Here is a 17,961-nt window from a genome sequence, read left to right on the forward strand (position 1 = left end):
TACAGAAAGTGCTTAATAAATGATGGCTGCCTTTCCTCACCCTAAGCAGTTCTTTCTGTGTAGACAAGCATGGTCAAACAAGGATTTCATTCAGTGCTTATTAAAACCAATTTTTTAAAGAAATATTTTTCCTAAGTCATCAGTCATCATCATGTTTCTTTTCCACACTACAAACACAAGAAATAAAGTATATGCTAAAAAGGAAGCAATTCTGAAAATCCTTTAAGATTGAACTCTCTCTTCTTCTTTTAAAAATAAACCTTTTTACCTGTTAAGAGAGAATTTTACGTGCCATAAATCTCCAGTAGATGTAGACAAATTTCTCTCTGGTTGTCACTTATAAAAAATGTTGTACTGACTCACTAAGTAAGAAAATGGTTAAATGGCCCTTCAAGCAATACTCCCCTTTAATTTCCTTGGCAGGAAATCCTAACATTTAAAACAAAAGCAGTTCACAAACCACCTTAAAATGTTTAACCCATGATATTTAGACCCAGAGTAAAACTTTAAATTAATACAAAGGTTAAGGATTTGTTTCAGTCTTTTCAGTTCACTGCACTATTTTTTTCTGTGCGTACATATTTCCAGTAAGCTCTGTAGTTATAACTACAGCAAGTGACACGTGATGGACCCCAAATTGCTGCACTGTGAAATATGCACAGAAAAAAAAAGACAAATGAAGATATCAAGGTCTGTTTTATTTTGCACTGAACTGTAAAATGCCACCCTTGTTGGACAGAAGATTACTGATTCTGAGCAGGGCTCGCTGACTGCTAAGTTGTGGGTAGTGTTTCACTTTCAGCAACTGTTAATATCCAGGGTTATCCAGGCATAATGACCTCACTATTTGTGACACATTGTTGAATTTTCTGGTTCTTTTAACTTATTTAGACCTTTCTCCCCCTCTCTATTCATTGGAAGACTGGAATGATCCTGAGTCGAGCGATAACTCAGGGCTGCCTGGCTATTGGTCATCCTATCAGAGTCAAGGCTGCTGAGGGAACATCACTAGAAGGATATAAATTAATCCTACAGAAAAGGTAATGCTTATGAGTTATTTAGCTCAAGATAATAAATGCTAATTTCAAGAATTCTGAGCAGTTCAATTGTGATGCCTCCTGGTTTGGATTGAATATTCATTCAATGTTTATATTTGTGTTCATAATAACAATATTAATTTCTGAATCTAAAGTAAGCTTGAAAATGTATGCCACTTAGTTTGGTAGTGTTTTAAGAATATTTTAAAAGGTGAAATGTTGGCCTTCAACATGTACCTATGTTGTAGACAAACTGCTGCTTTACTCTGTAGTTATTATAACTCATTTCTTTATATCTGTTTTGATTGCTAATTAACAAACTTAAATTTTTGTGTGTATTCTTAACCGTTTTTCCATCTTCTGAATATAAAATATTGAACTGTGAAAGAATAATCACGGAGACCAAAAAATGCTGGCTTGTAAGGGACCATAAGTGTCCTTCATATTTGTTTTTTTCTGATTTAGGAAGATACAATAAAGGAAAACAGATTAAGGAAGAAAGTTGATTTATCTCCAAGAGTCCCAAAATATTGTTTTCTAATCACTTTCTTTTTTCTTGGTCTTTAGTTTTGATATTTTGTTTTCACTTAGTGTTGAAAAAAATGATTTCTATCATACTTCAGGACTTAAAAAACCATTACCAATGACTTCTGGCTAGATAGGCACTTAGGATGTGCTTAAGCTGAAATCATCAGAGAAGTTGATCCAGCCATAAATACAGAAGGGAAATTTTCTCTAACCTGCAAAGCAGATATAAGGATATCATATAATGATTAAAAATGTGATCTACAGACTCAAATTCCCAGGTGTAGATGCAGGCTGCACCGCTTACTCTAACAACAAAGTGTCTAAGCCAGATGCTATTCTCATATCCTTAAATTGCATTGTCAAATTTTATCCATACAACAATCTGATAGGATAAGTATCATTATTATCTTTACAGGTGAGGAAACTGAGGTACAGAGAAGTTAATCACCTGCTCAAAGCCGTACCTACTAAGTGGTTTGGCAGGAATGCAAACCCAAGCAGTCAGGCCCTATAACCTGAAAGTAGACACTTAGCCACAACACTACACAGCCTGTCAGTTAAAGTCCAGTCAAACAATTGCCAATGAGTGCAAAGTGTGGTAGCAGATACCTTAGTGGATGAGCAGGGTACATCACTTGAAAAACTCAGGCAGATGGGAAAGATGGTAGCTTGGCATTATGCAAACTCTCCAGTGCTAATACAGTCCTAAACACATAGTTCCTAAGTAGTGGCAGACAACCCTAAAGCAAGTCTCAGTTTGGTATGGAGCTGTACACAGACTGGGTAGTAAGATTTCTGAAGCAGAATGAGTTCTGTAAAGACACTTTGAGCATGAACTTGCAATGCCAATGCCAATGCGAAACCATGGAACATGGAGCCAGAGATGCTTCAGCTCATTTAGTCCACAGTTATACTAAAGAGAAAAATCTATCAATTGTAACTGACCCAAAAATGACACAGATGATAGAATTACTAGATGGGACATTAAAAGAGTTATTTTAACTGTATTCTCTATATTCAAGAAGCTGGAGGAAAGATTGAACATGTTAACTAAATACACGGAAGATATAAAAAAACTCAAATTTCAAGAGATGAAAACTGCAATATATAAGACAAAAAATATACTAAACATTGCTAATGCCAGATTAGACAATGTGGAAGAAAATAGCAGTGAACTTGAGAAGATAACAAAAGTATTCACAAGGAAAACCAGAGAGGAAACAAATACTTAAAAAAAAAAAAAAAAAGAACAGAGCATCAGTGAGATGTGAGAAAATTTCATATGGCCTCATTTCTGAGTATTTATAGTCTCTGACAGGTTAAAGCAAGGAACAGAAAAATATTGGAGGAAATAGTGTCTGAACAATTTCTATGTGCAAAACTGAGAGCTATAACCCACTGATTCAAGGAACTCAACAAATTCCAAGCACAAGAAGCATGAAGAGACAAAACCAAGGCACATTATAATATCATTGTTTAAAATTAGTGATAAAGAGAAAATCTTAAAAGCAGAGAGAAAAGGCGTATTGTGTACAAGAGGATCTAAAATAAGGCTGACAGCAGATTTCTTGTTGGCAACAATGCAAGTAAGAAGACAGTGGAAGAACATCTTTAGAATACTAAAAGAGGAGGTGGGGAGGAACCTGTTAATATAGAAAACTTTTCCCAATGATAATGTTTTTCAAAATTTAAGGCAATATAAAGACCTTAAGATATTCACAAACTGAAGAACTCATCACCAGCAGATCTTCATGATAAGCAATGTTAGAGAACATCCTTCAGGCTGAAGAAAAATGATACCAGATGAAAATATAGAGCATTGGCAATGGTGACTACATAAGTAATATAACAATGCTACTAGGCCTGACGTGGTGGCTCATGCCTGTAATTCCAGCACTTTGGGATACTGAGGCGGGCAGATCCCTTGAGCCCAGGAATTTGAGACCAGCATGGGCGACATGCTGGAATTCCATCCCTACAAAAAATACAAAAATTAGTCAGGTTCAGTGAAGGTCCACAGCTGTAGTTCCAGTTACTTGGGAGGCTGAGGCAGGAGGTTGAGGCTATAGTGAGCCATGATTACACCACTACACTCCAACCTGAGTATCAGAGCAAGACTGCGTGTCAAAAACAAAAAAAACCCACAACCCCACAGTGCTAATTATTTTTGTCTCTTTAAAAGAGAATTGGTTGTTTAAAGCAATAGTAAATAATAATAATATATTGTGGAGATAATGTGTAGAAATAAAATGTGTGATGGAAATAACACAGGTGCCACTAGGAGAGAAATGGAAGAAAGATTTTTTATACTATTTGTGAAATGATGTGATATCAACTGAAAGTAGATTATGTTAAGTTAAAAGTATATAATCACCCAAACAATCATTAAAATAATAGACAGTTATGGCTAACAAGTCAAAAAAGTAAATAAAATGAAATATTAAAAATAATTAATCCAAATCAAGACAAAGAGGAAAAGAGGAAGAAAGAACAGAAATAGAAAATGAATAACGAGATGGTAGGCTTAAAGCCATGTGTATAAATAATTGCATGAAATATAAATAATCTAAACACCCCATTTAAAAATCAGACATTGTTAGATTAGATAAAATACAACATCCATCTATATGCTACCTATAATAAATTAACTTTAAATATAAAGACACAAATATGTTAAAAGTAAATTCACGAAAAATATATACAATGATAAAATTAATCCAAAGAAAGTAAGAATGGATGTATTAATATCAGATAAAGTAGACTTCAGTGAAAGGAAATTACTAGGGATAAATAGGGCCATCTGATGATTAAGGGGCTAATTTATCAAGAGAACATAATGATTCTAATTTCTAAAAAATGACACAGCTTCAAAATACCTGAAGTGAAAGCTGATAGAATTGCCAGGAGAAAGAGAAACATCTAAAACTCTAGTGAGCAACAATAATACCCTGTTTCATAATTAACAGAACAAGTAAAAAAACCTGTAAGGATATAGATGACTAGAATAACATTACGGACCAAATTTACCTAATTGATATTTATAGAAAAATGCATTCAATAACAGCAGAAGAGGCATTTTTTAAAGTACATAGCATGTACCAAAATAGTCTATATAATGGCTATGAAACAAATTTAAATAAGTATAAGAAAATTCAAGTAATATAGAGTGTGTTCTCTGATGATAATGGAATTAAACTAAAACATAGCAGAAAGTTTTCTGCAAAGCCCCCAAATATTTGAACACATTTATAACAAACCCATGAATCAAAGAAGAAATTAAAATGGAAATTAGCAAGTATTTTGAACTGAATGAAAATGAAAATACAACATATTAAAATTTGTGAAACACTGCTGAGGTTTTCAGAGGGAAAGTTACATAAATGCCTGTATAAGAAAAGAAGAAAGATATCACATCAATGATTTCAGCTTCCACTCTAAGAAACTGTAAGAGCCAGTCAAACACAAAGTAAGCAGAATAAATGGGATAATGAAAGTTAAGAGTGGGAATCAATAAAATAGAAGAAAAATTAGAGAAAACCAATGAAATTAAAAGCTGGATTTTTTAAAAAAGATTAAAAAAACTAATAAATCTCTAGCCAGATTGTTCAGACAAAGAGAGAGGACACAGATTACCTGTATCAGCAATGAGAGATATCATGCAGTTATTAAAGGGATGATAAGGGAATATTTTGAACAACTATGTGCCAGTAAATTTGTCGTTTGGGTGATAAAGACCTTTTCCTTTAAAAGACACAAACCACCAATGCCTACTCAAGAAAAAATGGGAAACCTGAATAGTCCTACATCTCTTAAATAAATGGAAAACCTTCCTACAAAGAAAACTCCAGACCCATATTACTTCACTAGCTTCACTAGGAAATTCTGCAAACATTTTAGGAAAATTAATACCAACTCTACACAATCTTATCCACAAAAGAAATAAGAAGGAATACTTTCCATCTGATTCTAGGGGGTCAGCAGTATCCTGATCACAAAACTTCATAAAGATATTATAGGAAAAGAAAATCATAGACCAGTATCTCTCATGACTGTAAGTGCAAAAAATTATTAACACGATTTTAGCACATGGAATACAACAATTTATAAAAAGATGTATCATGAACAAGTAGGGTTTATCCCAGGAGTGCAAGAATAACTTGACAATAATTAGCTCAAAATGATCATATACCTAAGTGTAAAACCTAAAACTGTAGGTATTTTAGATTAAAGCATAGGAGAAACTATTTGTGACCTTCTATTAGGCAAAATATTCTCAGATGTGACACCAAAAGCATGATCCACAAAAATAAAAATTGACAAGTTGCACTTCAACAATATTAAAAATTTCTATTCTCTGAAAGACAGTGAATGAAGAGAGAATGAAAAGACAAGCCACACACAAGGTGCAAATATTTGCAAATCATATATATTTGCAAAATACATACACACACAATTCAAGAAAACATGAGGGGATACATGATTTGGAGAGTTACTTTAACAGGGCAGACATACAATTGGCATATGAAAATATGCTCAACGCTATTATTCGTTAGGAGAATGCCAAATAAACTTACAATGAAGCATCACTACATATTTGTTAGAATGTCTAATCCTTAAAAGATTGACCATACCAATATTGGTGAGCATGTGGGACAACTAGAACTCTCATAAGTAGTTGGTGGAAATATAAAATGGTTTAGTTACTTTGGAAAACAGTTGATACTTTCCTAAAATATTAAACATTCATCTACCTTATGACCCAGCCATTCTACTCCTAGAAATTTATGCAAAGAAAATGAAAGCATGCATCCATACAAAGAATATATACTTTGTTCATGTATAAATGTTCACAGTGGCTCATACATGTAATCTCAGAACTTTGGGAGGCTGAGGGGGGAGGGATTACTTAAGACCAGGAGTTTGAGACCAGCCTGGGCAACATAGTGAGATGCTGTCTATACAAAAAATTAAAAATTTTTAATTAAAAAATTAAAAATTATCTGAGCATGGTGGTCTGCCCCTGTAGGCTCAGCTACTCAGGAGGCTGTGGTAGGAGGATTGTTTGGCCCCAGAAGGTCGATGTGGCAGTGAGCCATGATTGCACCACTGTACTTCTCCCTGAGTGACAGAGTGAGACCCTGTGTCAATCAATCAATCAATCAATCAATCAATGTTCTTAGCAGCTTTATTTCTAAAAGCCTACAGAAAAAAAAACTAGAAATAACTCAAATGTCCATCCCATCCATAGGTGAACAGATAATCTATACAATAGAATACCCAGTAATAAAAAGGAATAAACTCTTGATATATTCAACAATATAGTTGAATCTCAAAGTAATTATGCTGAAGGAAAGTAGAAAATAAGACAAAAAAGTACACATTGTTTGATTCAATTTATGTATAATTTAGAAAATGCTAACTACTGTAGAGTAAGGGAAAGCAGATCGGTGGTTGCCTGAAGATAGGAAGATGAGGAAGGGACAGGAGAGAGAGATTACAAAAGGACATAGGGAAACTTCAGGAGTGATTCATTTTGCATGACAGATGTGGATATGTTCATTATTCTGATTGTTGTGTTGCTTGAAAAAGGTGTATACATATTTCAAAATTACCAAATTTTACACTTTGAATATGTGCCTACTAATTGTGCAATATTGTGTGTCAATTATTTTTCAATAAAGCTGTTTTTTTAAAAAAAACTTAAAAACAAGAAAACATAAAAATGATAAGGAATGACTAAGTGGTTACTTTAGAAGGAGACAGTGAGAGAAGGCCTTTCTCAATGGGACAGTTGATCAAAGTTGACCTGGCCTAGGTCAAAATGGCAGGTGATTGGAAAGTTATGGATAACTTGATGGGCATACTCTTCATACCCAGGACTCTCCCTAGGCACGCTGGATGCTGAAAGTACTGCAACATCTCATCAGCTGATCTGGTTTTAGTCCGTTGAGGCTAAGCCCATTACCTCAGTGGGCTAAGACCAGATCAGCTGATGAAATGTTGAGGTCTACTTCTACTCTGGTCAAGATTGTCATGGAATTGAGTGGGCTGATTTACTGCCTATAGAGGAGAAAGCTTGGGCAAGAAAAGAGATGTTCATGAAACAAGCAAACAAAAATAAGAAAAGATTTTGTTTAATCTAGAAAAGAAGAAAGGGAGGGAAGGAAGTACTTAAGTTGAAGGCAAGTTGCGTTAATACAAAGGCATATCATCCTAATTGTGTAGGGATCCTCCCTCCTGCTCACCTTTTAACCTGCCTTTATCTGAAAAGCAAAATCCAAGGTGGAGCCAAAATAGGAAATTTAGAACACTGGAAGTTTGCACTGACTATGAAGTTATACTTCATTTTAGAAGGCAGGAAGGGCCAAAATTTTTAGAGTTTACCTCACCTCTGGGTAATTTCAAACACGTTTATCTTTTCTAGGACATCTAAAATGACTGTGTGACTTTTTTTTTTTAAAGATAACCGTGTTTTATTATAAATAACAATAAATATCTTCATGTGACAGCAATTTCTAGAGATAAAAATTTTCTTTTTCTAAGTAGTATTATATGATTTTAACAAAAGCTATGAATCAAGACATAGTCTTTATATGCTAGAAATAATAGAACTAGTACTTAAAGTAGCAATCTGACAACTCACAAAGAATATTATAAACATATCATGCTTCATTAGTTCAATTATGTCTCATTTGGTGTTAATAATCTTATTCTTATTCAATATAGCAAGTGCTTGTGCGTATTTTCCCTTTTAATATTTTTTTTTTTCTGTCTGTGCATCTGAGTGTTAATGGATGAAAGGTAAACCAACAATGTCTTTACCAGGTGACCTAAACCATCTCAAAAATCATTTAAAAAAGTTTCTTTCCAAAAGATATTTTGGACACCTTACAGATAAACTAGTTGAATCGAAGTTATTTTTCAGAGCACCATTCAATATTGATATTGCTTCATTTTTAAGGATTGCAGATATGCAGGATATCTGGACTTTAGTGTTCAACTAAAAAATTAATGTAACATCAAACACTCGCACACACATGCACGCACAGAGGAAGATTAGATTATAAAGGTTAGAAACTGTTAACCCATAGATTTTGTTTGGCTTGTGTATTATTACAATTTTTGAATAAGTCATGAGCCTATAGAAATAGGAAGATTTCACACAAAAGTGACATACTTCTGGCTTTTCTTGAAAAAATCTGAAATGAGTGACACTGGACCTGAATTCTGTTATAACACCCATCAAGAAGGAACTGAGTGGTGATGTCCCCTTTAGATGGAACATATATCCTCTGGTTTGCCATATTCTCCACCATTCCCTTTGGCAGCCCTCACACTGGCTCTTGCTGCTTCATGCATTTCTAATACCTGTCTGGCCCATAAAAGCTTTTGAATTTGCAACCCCTACATGTAAAATCAATGGACAAATGGACCTGCCGAAGGAGACCTCTTTTCTATTTTTAGTCTGTACACTTCTTAAATCAGAATAAATACGAAACTGAATGTTCTATCTTAAAGATGATCCATAAAAGAAGTTTCAGACTTTCATGGAGCCATGTCAAATTTCAAGTAATCTTTACCATCTTTCATATTTCAAGGTTAATATTTCAGTTATGGTTTTCTGCATCCATTTTTTATTGCCATTTAGGTCTTCCTAAAAATGGAGTGACAACTGGCAAACATTACCAGACTAGATTAAAAACACACACTGCTTTAAGGACATCTTTACATACAATCAACAAGTGTAGCTGTATAATGCTAAGGAATAGCAGCAGACAGAAGTTGTATTAACACATATAGGTAACACCATTAGAAACATCAACATCAAATAGAAAGTTGTCCATGTGTAATGTCACAGTATGTGGACTACTGAATGAAACTTGTCTTTGTTCTTACTATGTTATGAATTATGGACTGAAAATCCCTTTCCCCATCCTCTACATGCATTCTACTTTTGGTCCAGGTAGCGTTGGTAGACATCAGAGCCATTTGAGGCTGTCTGAGAAAAGAAATTTGTGATCCTGAAGCATGGTAACAGCCCTCCATATAGTTACCAGGAAATGATGAATGTGTGAGTGTATAAACACATACAGACATATATATGTGTGTGTGTGTGTGTGTAAATGTATTACACACACATGTGTGTGTAAATGTATAGACATAGATATCTATATCTATATCATATCTATCTCTATATCACCTATATAGATATACCTATATAGACATTTACACACATGCATGCTTAATAGGGTTACACTACTTAGCAAGCTTCCCAGGACAGATCATTCTCAGTTCCCTCACTTAAAAAATGAGAACACTTGAAGGTCATATGATTTCAGAGAAGGAAGGATTCTGAAGAGTGCCTACTTCAAAATTCTCTTTACTAGTGGTAGTAGAGGTCGTGATAGTGACAGTTGTGATAAGAATATCATCATTATTTAAAAAAATTCCAAGGCCACCAGAGACTAAGTGATCTACTAAAGGTCATATATCTAGTTAACATTAGATGCAGGACTAGAATTCAAGTCTCTCAACCTTAGTTCAGTGTATGTCATGATATTATGACTGATTATTGCATGGAATGTAGCTCCTTTATTTTCCCTTCCTTTCATTATTGATGTTGTTGTTATTTTTAAATTTTGTTTTAAAAAAATCTTTTTAGCTTGCTGCTTTTTGATCAAGAGGAAAGTCTATAATATCATCCTCTAAATCAGTCTCATCTGAGCATCATTTTATGTTGGATCTAAATTTGATTTTTCTACATATAAGATGTCTTAAAAAATAGGCAGATACACTTTTGTGTGTAGAAATTTTATTTAAGAAGTTACTATAAATTAGAATGATACCTTTTCATCCAGCCTAACGTGGCACTACATGAGAGATTTGCTTTTTTACAACTTTGGTAAAATTTAGGGACAACATTTATAGATTTAAGCAGACTGCCAACAAGAGTGATACTAGTAAGCTCCCAAAGGTTATAGATTATATAAGACTACATGGTTTTAGTAGAATTTTCTAGGAAAAGATATGCCAGAACAGAATTGAAGCTTGATAAAATTTGACAAATGCTGGTAAATTTGTATTTCTTTCAGAATTATTTCTTTTTTTCTTAACAAAGGTGTAACTTCTCTTCTTTAGCCGTCTACCAAAAAGATCTTTTAAGTTTCCTAAACAGCCATATATTAAATTTAAAACATTTTCAGATGGCTTTATGATTAATTATTAGGGTAGTAACATTCTGACACTTTATTTACATTTTTATTTATTCAAAGATATCTTTAATATCTGATTACATGCCAGGCCTTGTGATCAGCTCTGGGGATATACATGGTCTCTGCCCTCACACAGTTGCCAGCTTGGCGGACATCTTTTCTGTTGTATTAGTTTTGAGAGAAGATGCCGTAAGTTCAGAAAGTCAAAACTGAAATCAAGATAATTCATCATCAAGGCAACACCGTATTTCAATTAAAAGACAAAATTCTGAATTTTACAGGTTTGTATAGTTAGCATCAGTCTATTAATTACCAATTGCAGATGTCGTATACTTTGAAAAATTATCATTTGCATTTTATTTATCTTGAAGAAATATACTCACAATAATTTATGAAACAGGGGAGATTGCTTGTAAGCAATGAAGCTGCATTGAGTTATAGCCCTTACACATTAAAATGATCTAAATTTTATCACAACCCAACACATTTCCATCAAAGCATTACAGCAATCACTCTTTTTTTATTATTTTGAAAACAGTATACTTCTAAGCTTGGGATTGACAGCTTTAAAGACTAGCAATATTGTTTTTGTTATTTCTTCATTCGGGGTTTGAAATAGGAGCTTTCTCAGTACCTCAGGAGAATTTGTTATAGTGTAAAACTGATGATTATTTTAACACAGTTGTATAAAAACATTATGATTGTATCAATATGTATTAAGTTACTGAGATTGTGTCAAATTATAATTAGTGAGACTAAAATGTTGACTCCATTTTCAGTCTTCCGCTTACACAAAATAACTTGCGTTATAATTTTCTGATCTAATTGAAATGTTGAGCTTAAGTCAGACATTCTGGGTTCTGGTTCCTATTTGTATAATAACTAGCGCTGTGATTTTGACCAGCTCACTTCATCTCTCTGCATCTCATTTTATTCATGTATAAAATGAGGACTCGACTGGGATAGCCCCTCACTTCCACTCAAATTCTCACGGTCTGTGTTTTTTCTTGGATAATCACTATTATCATAAACTATCATTTTAGTTCTGGATGGCAAGTCAAAATTTAAAAAGCTTCTCTTTTCCTTTATTAATTATAAAATAGAAAGATTCTTAGAAAGACAACTTCCCCCAATACCTTCATCACCCCACCTGATGCTGAAGTTGTTTTGAGCAACAATTACATCGTCAAAGCCTTAGAATGGGATCCTTAGCTTCGGGGTCAGTTATACCTTGAAAGATATTCTATTTAATATTAAACACTTTTACATAATTATTAGAACCCTTCTTATTTTTCACATCTCTGCCCGCTCTGCTCCATTCTCACTTCATTTTCCTTTACTAGTGTTATGCTCCTCTTCTCTTCCCAAATTTGACATCTGAGACTTACCCTTGACTACTCTCTCTAACCTCCACCTCATTTATTCAATCATCAAATCATTTCTCCTTTATAATATTTTTGTACAGAAAAAACAAACTGTTTTCTCTACTTTGTACACTTCACTTTTGATATTAGATGGGTTTTTTTTTTTTCACATCAAGCAATTCTTCAGTTCTCGGTGGACACCTGCTGTGTGTCCTACAATTCAATTCAGTTCTGCCACTATCTACCAGGAGTTAGCATTAGATCCCACAAGTCGAGGGCTCAGTCCCACAAGACTGCCTCCATTTAAAAGACCAATCACAAGTCCCAGGTTGTCACCTGTACTCCTGACCAACCAGCTATATGTTGGGATTCTCATGACCCCCTTGTTGGGTTTGATAATCTGCTAGAATGGCTCACAGAACTCAGAGAAACATTTACTTACATTTACCAGTTTATTATGAAGGATATAATAAAGGATACAGATGAACAGTCAGATGAAGAGATACATAGGGCAAGGTCTGGAAGTGTCCTGACGACAGGAGCTTCTGTTCCTGTGGAGTTGGGATGCACCACCCTCCTGGCACATGGATATGTTCACAAACCTAGAAGCTCTCCAAATCCTATATTTTGTTGAATTTTATGGAGGCATGATTGATTATTAACTCATTCTCCAGCTGCTCCTCTTTCCTCCCAAGAGAAGACACAGGGACACTAAAAGTTCTAGCATTTGAATCATGACTTGGTCTTTCTGTGACCAGCCCTCATCCAGGAGCCTTCCAAGAATCCCCTCATTAGAACAAAAGATGCTGCTATCACTCAAGGAATGTCAAGGGAGTTAGAAGCTCTGTGTCCAGAACCCAGCACAGAGACAACATATTTCTTACTATTTCTAAGTTTAAACATTTGATTTTTCATTTCCTCACTGCCCTCATATTCTAGTACATGTTCTCCAAAGTTTGGCTTATAAACCACACACATCCAAATCCCCAGAATTTTATAATTGGAATAACTTGAAACACCTGTTAATATAGGTTTGATGGGGGCGGGTGCGTCCAGACCTTCAGAATCGAAACTCTGAGGCTAGGATTCTAGAGACCTACACTGTTATACCCGTTTCAACATGCCTATGAATTCTTCATATTCTTTTATACAGACTGGATGTAGGCTAAAGACTAATGTGTACTGAACTACTTTTGGACAGCTGCCTTTACATACTCTGCCCAGATCATATAGCACCTTACTTTAGAATAGAATAGAGCATTACCTGACACCTCTTATACTCAACCTTTGATGTTTCTGTCAGAACTCAAAGGCAGTAGGAAAAGTCTTGTTTAACATCTGTTACACTTAATTTAATTCATTTTTGTTCTATCTTTGTAAGATTTCTAAATATTAATGAATACATGATTAGTTAATTTAGGCATAATTAGCTTCGTCACATTTTATTTTTTTCTTACTCAGACTTAGCTGAGAAAATACAATATTCCCTGACAAAATTCTCTAGCTGTTTCAGAATTAGGCACCTGAGGTTCCTAATTTTCCATGGTATCTTTTTTCTTACTATCCTCTTAATCTTTATACTTAATTAAGTTGCTTTCTTTGTCTCATAGAGGATCTTTTTTTTGTAGGCAGAACTTTCCATAATATTATGATTGATTGTATTTGTTCTCTGAAACTTTTCGATCACTGTTGCTACTGGTAACACACACACGCACACACATACCCAACTTAGGGTACCAGAGCATTGTAAGAGAGAAATTGGTTGTCTTAGGGAAGGCTTTAGCTGCTGATATAAAAGTGATGGTGGCAGAATCTTTGGTAGCATGTGGGCAGTCCTCCTACCAGGCTATCTGGAAAATGATCATTTTATTTAAAACCTACAAGTGTTTCTGTGGAGAAAAGATGTCAATCTCTAAATTACATTTTCATTACAGACGTAGTGGAGATGAATCTCAGAAGTGGGTGTTTGGAACTGATGGTTGCATTTATTCAAAGGTAAGGACTTTGTAAGCCACAACTTTTATGCCCAAGTTTTTCTATTCCCAGATTCTTATAAAATGTACTGTGTATTGTTCAGAGCAAGAAATGCTTTTTCTGCATATATGACTTCACTCTATACCTAGAAATTTAGAATTTAACTTAACTCCATAATTTCCCTTAACTTTTTTTTTTAATTTTAAAATACACATTTTCTAAAGTCAAAACTAATTTTTCCTAATTCATTGCTATAATATGACCCAGCATTTTAGGGCATCAGTTTTCTTCTACATTGAAATGAAGAATTTGGTACTACCATTGAACATGTCTAGACAGCCCAGCAATTCCCCTACTAGTCATATGCCAACAAATGATCATATGCTTACATATATTAAGGAAACAATATTTAATAAAATGTTAATAGCAATACTAATTCTAGTAGCTTCAGAGTTGTGATTACTCAAATGGATGCCAGCAGTAGAAGGGATAAATAAATTGTATTATACACTGTGTATTCATTGGAATACTATATGGCAGGGTTGGCAAATGTTTTTCTGGAGAGCCAGACACTGAATATTTTGGGGTTTATGGGCCATATAATCTCTATCTCAACTTCTCCACCTTGCCTTTTTAGTGCAAAACAATCACAGAAAATATGTTAATGAATGGATGTGTCTGCATTTCAATAAAACTTTATTTACAGAAACAGATCAAGGTCTGTTTCTCATTTCTAAGATTTCATCAGAATGGCCTTTACTATCTATATTTCTACTAACATTCTCATTCCCAACCACTTGATTAATCTCTAAGAAGCTTTAGAGTTTCCCAAGGTGGCAGATGAGAGGCTTCTCCAGCATTCCTCACCCGCTTGGAAGAAGCAAAACAGTGTGTAGAGATTCACACTATGAAGTTTTATCCAAGAAGGAAAACAGCTCAACAGACAAGCAAAAGAAAACTTAGATGCTGGGAAAGAGAAGGTGGTTAGGCAGCCTGTTTGGTGAGGTCTAGCTGAAAATGGCAAGTGAATCCCCAATATGGGAGAGGGAGAGTGAGTGTCTCTATGATCTACCCTCTCCCTGAGGAGCCATGTAATTCAGGCAGTGCAGGCCACAGAAGAGCATCTTGAGCCTCCCAAGCCCTGGATTTCACACTGGGACACTGTGTGAGAAAGAATGATGCTGGAAAGTCTATCACCCGCTTTCCTAGACATGGACACCAATAAGAGGATCTGAAAAGCAATAGAGAAATCTGAACACAAATCCAGGATTGATGAGAAATGTATCAAGGACATATATATCTCCAAACAAACAGCAGTTGGGCATGGTGACTCATACCTGTAATTCTAGCCCTTTGGGAGGCCAAGGCAGGATTGCTTGAGCCCAGGAGTTTCAGGCCAGCATGGGCAACATGGCAAGATCCCATCTCTAAAAAATTTAAAAATTAGCCAGTCCTGGTGGTGCATGCCTGTGATCCCAGCTACTCAGGAGGCTGAGGTGGGAGAATTGCTTGAGCCCAGGAGGTCAAGGCTGCAGTGAGCTGTGTTCAGGCCATTGCACTCCAGACTGGGTAACAAAGTGAGATCTTGCCTCAAAATATAAAAATTAAATTAAATAAACAAACAGAACATCTGGAAATAAAATTTTCATTGAAAGAATTACAAAATACATTTGAGAGCTTCAACAATAGACTAGATCAAGCAGAAGAAAGAATCTCAGAACTTAAACACAGGTCTTTGGAATTAATCCAGTCAAACAAACAAACAAAAAGAATAAAAAGAATAAAAAAGAATGAATGAGGCCGGGTGCAGTGGTTTATGCCTGTACTCCCAGCACTTTGGGAGGCTGAGGCAGGTGGATCACCTGAGGTTGGGAGTTTGAGACCAGCCTGGCCAACATGGAGAAACCCTGTCTCTACTAAAAATACAAAATTAGCCAGACATGGTGGCACATGCCTGTAATCCCAGCTACTGGGGAGGCTGAGGCAGGAGAATCACTTGAACCCGGGAGGTGGAGATTGTGGTGAGTCAAGATCGTGCCATTGCACTCCAGCCTGGGCAACAAAAGTGAAACTCTGTCTCAAAAAAAAAAAAAAAAAAAAAAAAATGAATGGGCTAGGCATGGTGGTTCACACCTGTAATCCGAGAGTCCCCGACAGGGGACTAATGTCTAGAATTTACAAGGAACTCAGCAACAATATAAGCTAAAACAGATAACTCCATTAAAAAGTGGGCAAAGGACATGATAGACATTTTTCAAAAGAAGACATACAAACGGCCTACAAGGGTGTAAAAAATGCTTAACATCACTAATCATCAGAAAAATGCAAAATTAAAATCAAAACAAGATACATGTTACACTAGTTAGAATGGCTGTTATGAAAAAGACAAAAATAACAGATATTAACTGGGATGCAAAGAAAAGGGATCACTCTTGGTGGAAATGCAAATTATTATAGTGCAACCTCTATGGGAAGCAGTATGGAGATTTCTCAAAGAACTTAAGATAGAACTATCATTTCATCCAACAATCCCACTACTGGATATCTACCCAAAGGAAGAGAAATCATTGTATCAAAAAGACACATGCACTCATATGTTTATCACACTACTATTCATAATAGCAAAGATATGGAATCAACCCAAGGTTCTATCGGTGAACAAATAGATAAAGAAAATGTGGTATATATACACAGTGGAATACCATTCAGCTGTTAAAAAGAATGAAATAATATATTTTGATGCAACATGGATACAACTGACAGAGACCATTAAGTGATACAACTCAGAAAAAGAAAGACAAAAGCCATATGTTCTCACTTATAGGTGGAAGCTAAATAATGTGTACACATGGACATAGAGTGTAGAATGATAGATATTGGAGACTCAGAAGGATTGGAGGATGGATAATGAGAAATTACTTAATGGATGCAATGTATATCATTCAAGTGATGGATGCACTAAAAGCCCAGACTTCACCACTATGCGATATAGCCATGTAACAAAATTGCACTTGTGCGCCTTAAATGTATACAAATAATAACAACAACAATAATAATAATAATAATAAAGATTTAGGCTCTGTCTACAGCTCTTCAGAGTTGTCACCTGAATCACCCTTTATGATCCATTTATGGTAATATAGGCTTTGTCAGTCCTGCACTTTCAAAGTCTCACAGCCTCTGTTCATTACCTAGTTCCAAAGCTGCTTCCACACTTGTAAGTATTTGTTATAACAACACCCTACTTCTGGGTATCAGTTTGTCTCATTTGTGCTACTGTAACAAAATGCCACAGACTGGGTAATTTATAAACAATATAAATTTATTTCTCACACTTCTGAAGACTGGGGAGTCCAAGACCAAAACGCCAATAAATTTGGTGTCTGGTGAGGGCTGCTGTCTGCCTTGTTGCTACATCTTCTGGAGGGGACAAGTGCCGTATTCTTCCATGGTAGAAGGGACAGAAAGGATTGAACAAACTCCCTTGAGCCCTTCTACAAAGGCCCTAATTCTATCCATGAGAGCTCTGCCATATGACTCAATCACTTCATAAAGGACCTACCTCTTAATACTATCATATTGGCAATTAAGTTTCAATATATGAATTTTGGGGGACACATTCAGACCACAGCAAATGACTTTTGTGTGGAGTGTCACCAGCTAAGCACTACCCTATGGACAGCTTCCCGTAACTCCAAAGTCAGTTTACAATGAATCCTACTGGTGCCACCTCTCAGTGACTTCTTTGACATCCAGTGAGACATGGCTGTGCCCTCTCTGATGTGAACTGGATCTCAGTCATGAGTCAGGCATCTTTCTGTACCTTCCATTTCCCCTATACCTGCC

At 35.3% G+C, this 17,961-nt stretch overlaps 1 protein-coding gene across 2 annotated transcripts in view; it reads left to right on the plus strand.

Moving 5' to 3' along the window:
- The window catches only part of LOC112606209, a 501,724-nt gene that overhangs the window by 271,228 nt on the left and 212,535 nt on the right, over positions 1-17,961 (plus strand). For both annotated transcript variants that reach the window (XM_025356376.1, XM_025356377.1), the window contains 2 exons: positions 922-1,040; positions 14,076-14,136. In XM_025356376.1, coding sequence (XP_025212161.1) covers positions 922-1,040; positions 14,076-14,136 — 180 coding nt within the window. The remainder of the gene's footprint in view (positions 1-921; positions 1,041-14,075; positions 14,137-17,961) is intronic.

Source organism: Theropithecus gelada, chromosome 14 (assembly GCF_003255815.1).
Source record: "Theropithecus gelada isolate Dixy chromosome 14, Tgel_1.0, whole genome shotgun sequence".
Lineage (NCBI taxonomy): Eukaryota > Metazoa > Chordata > Mammalia > Primates > Cercopithecidae > Theropithecus > Theropithecus gelada.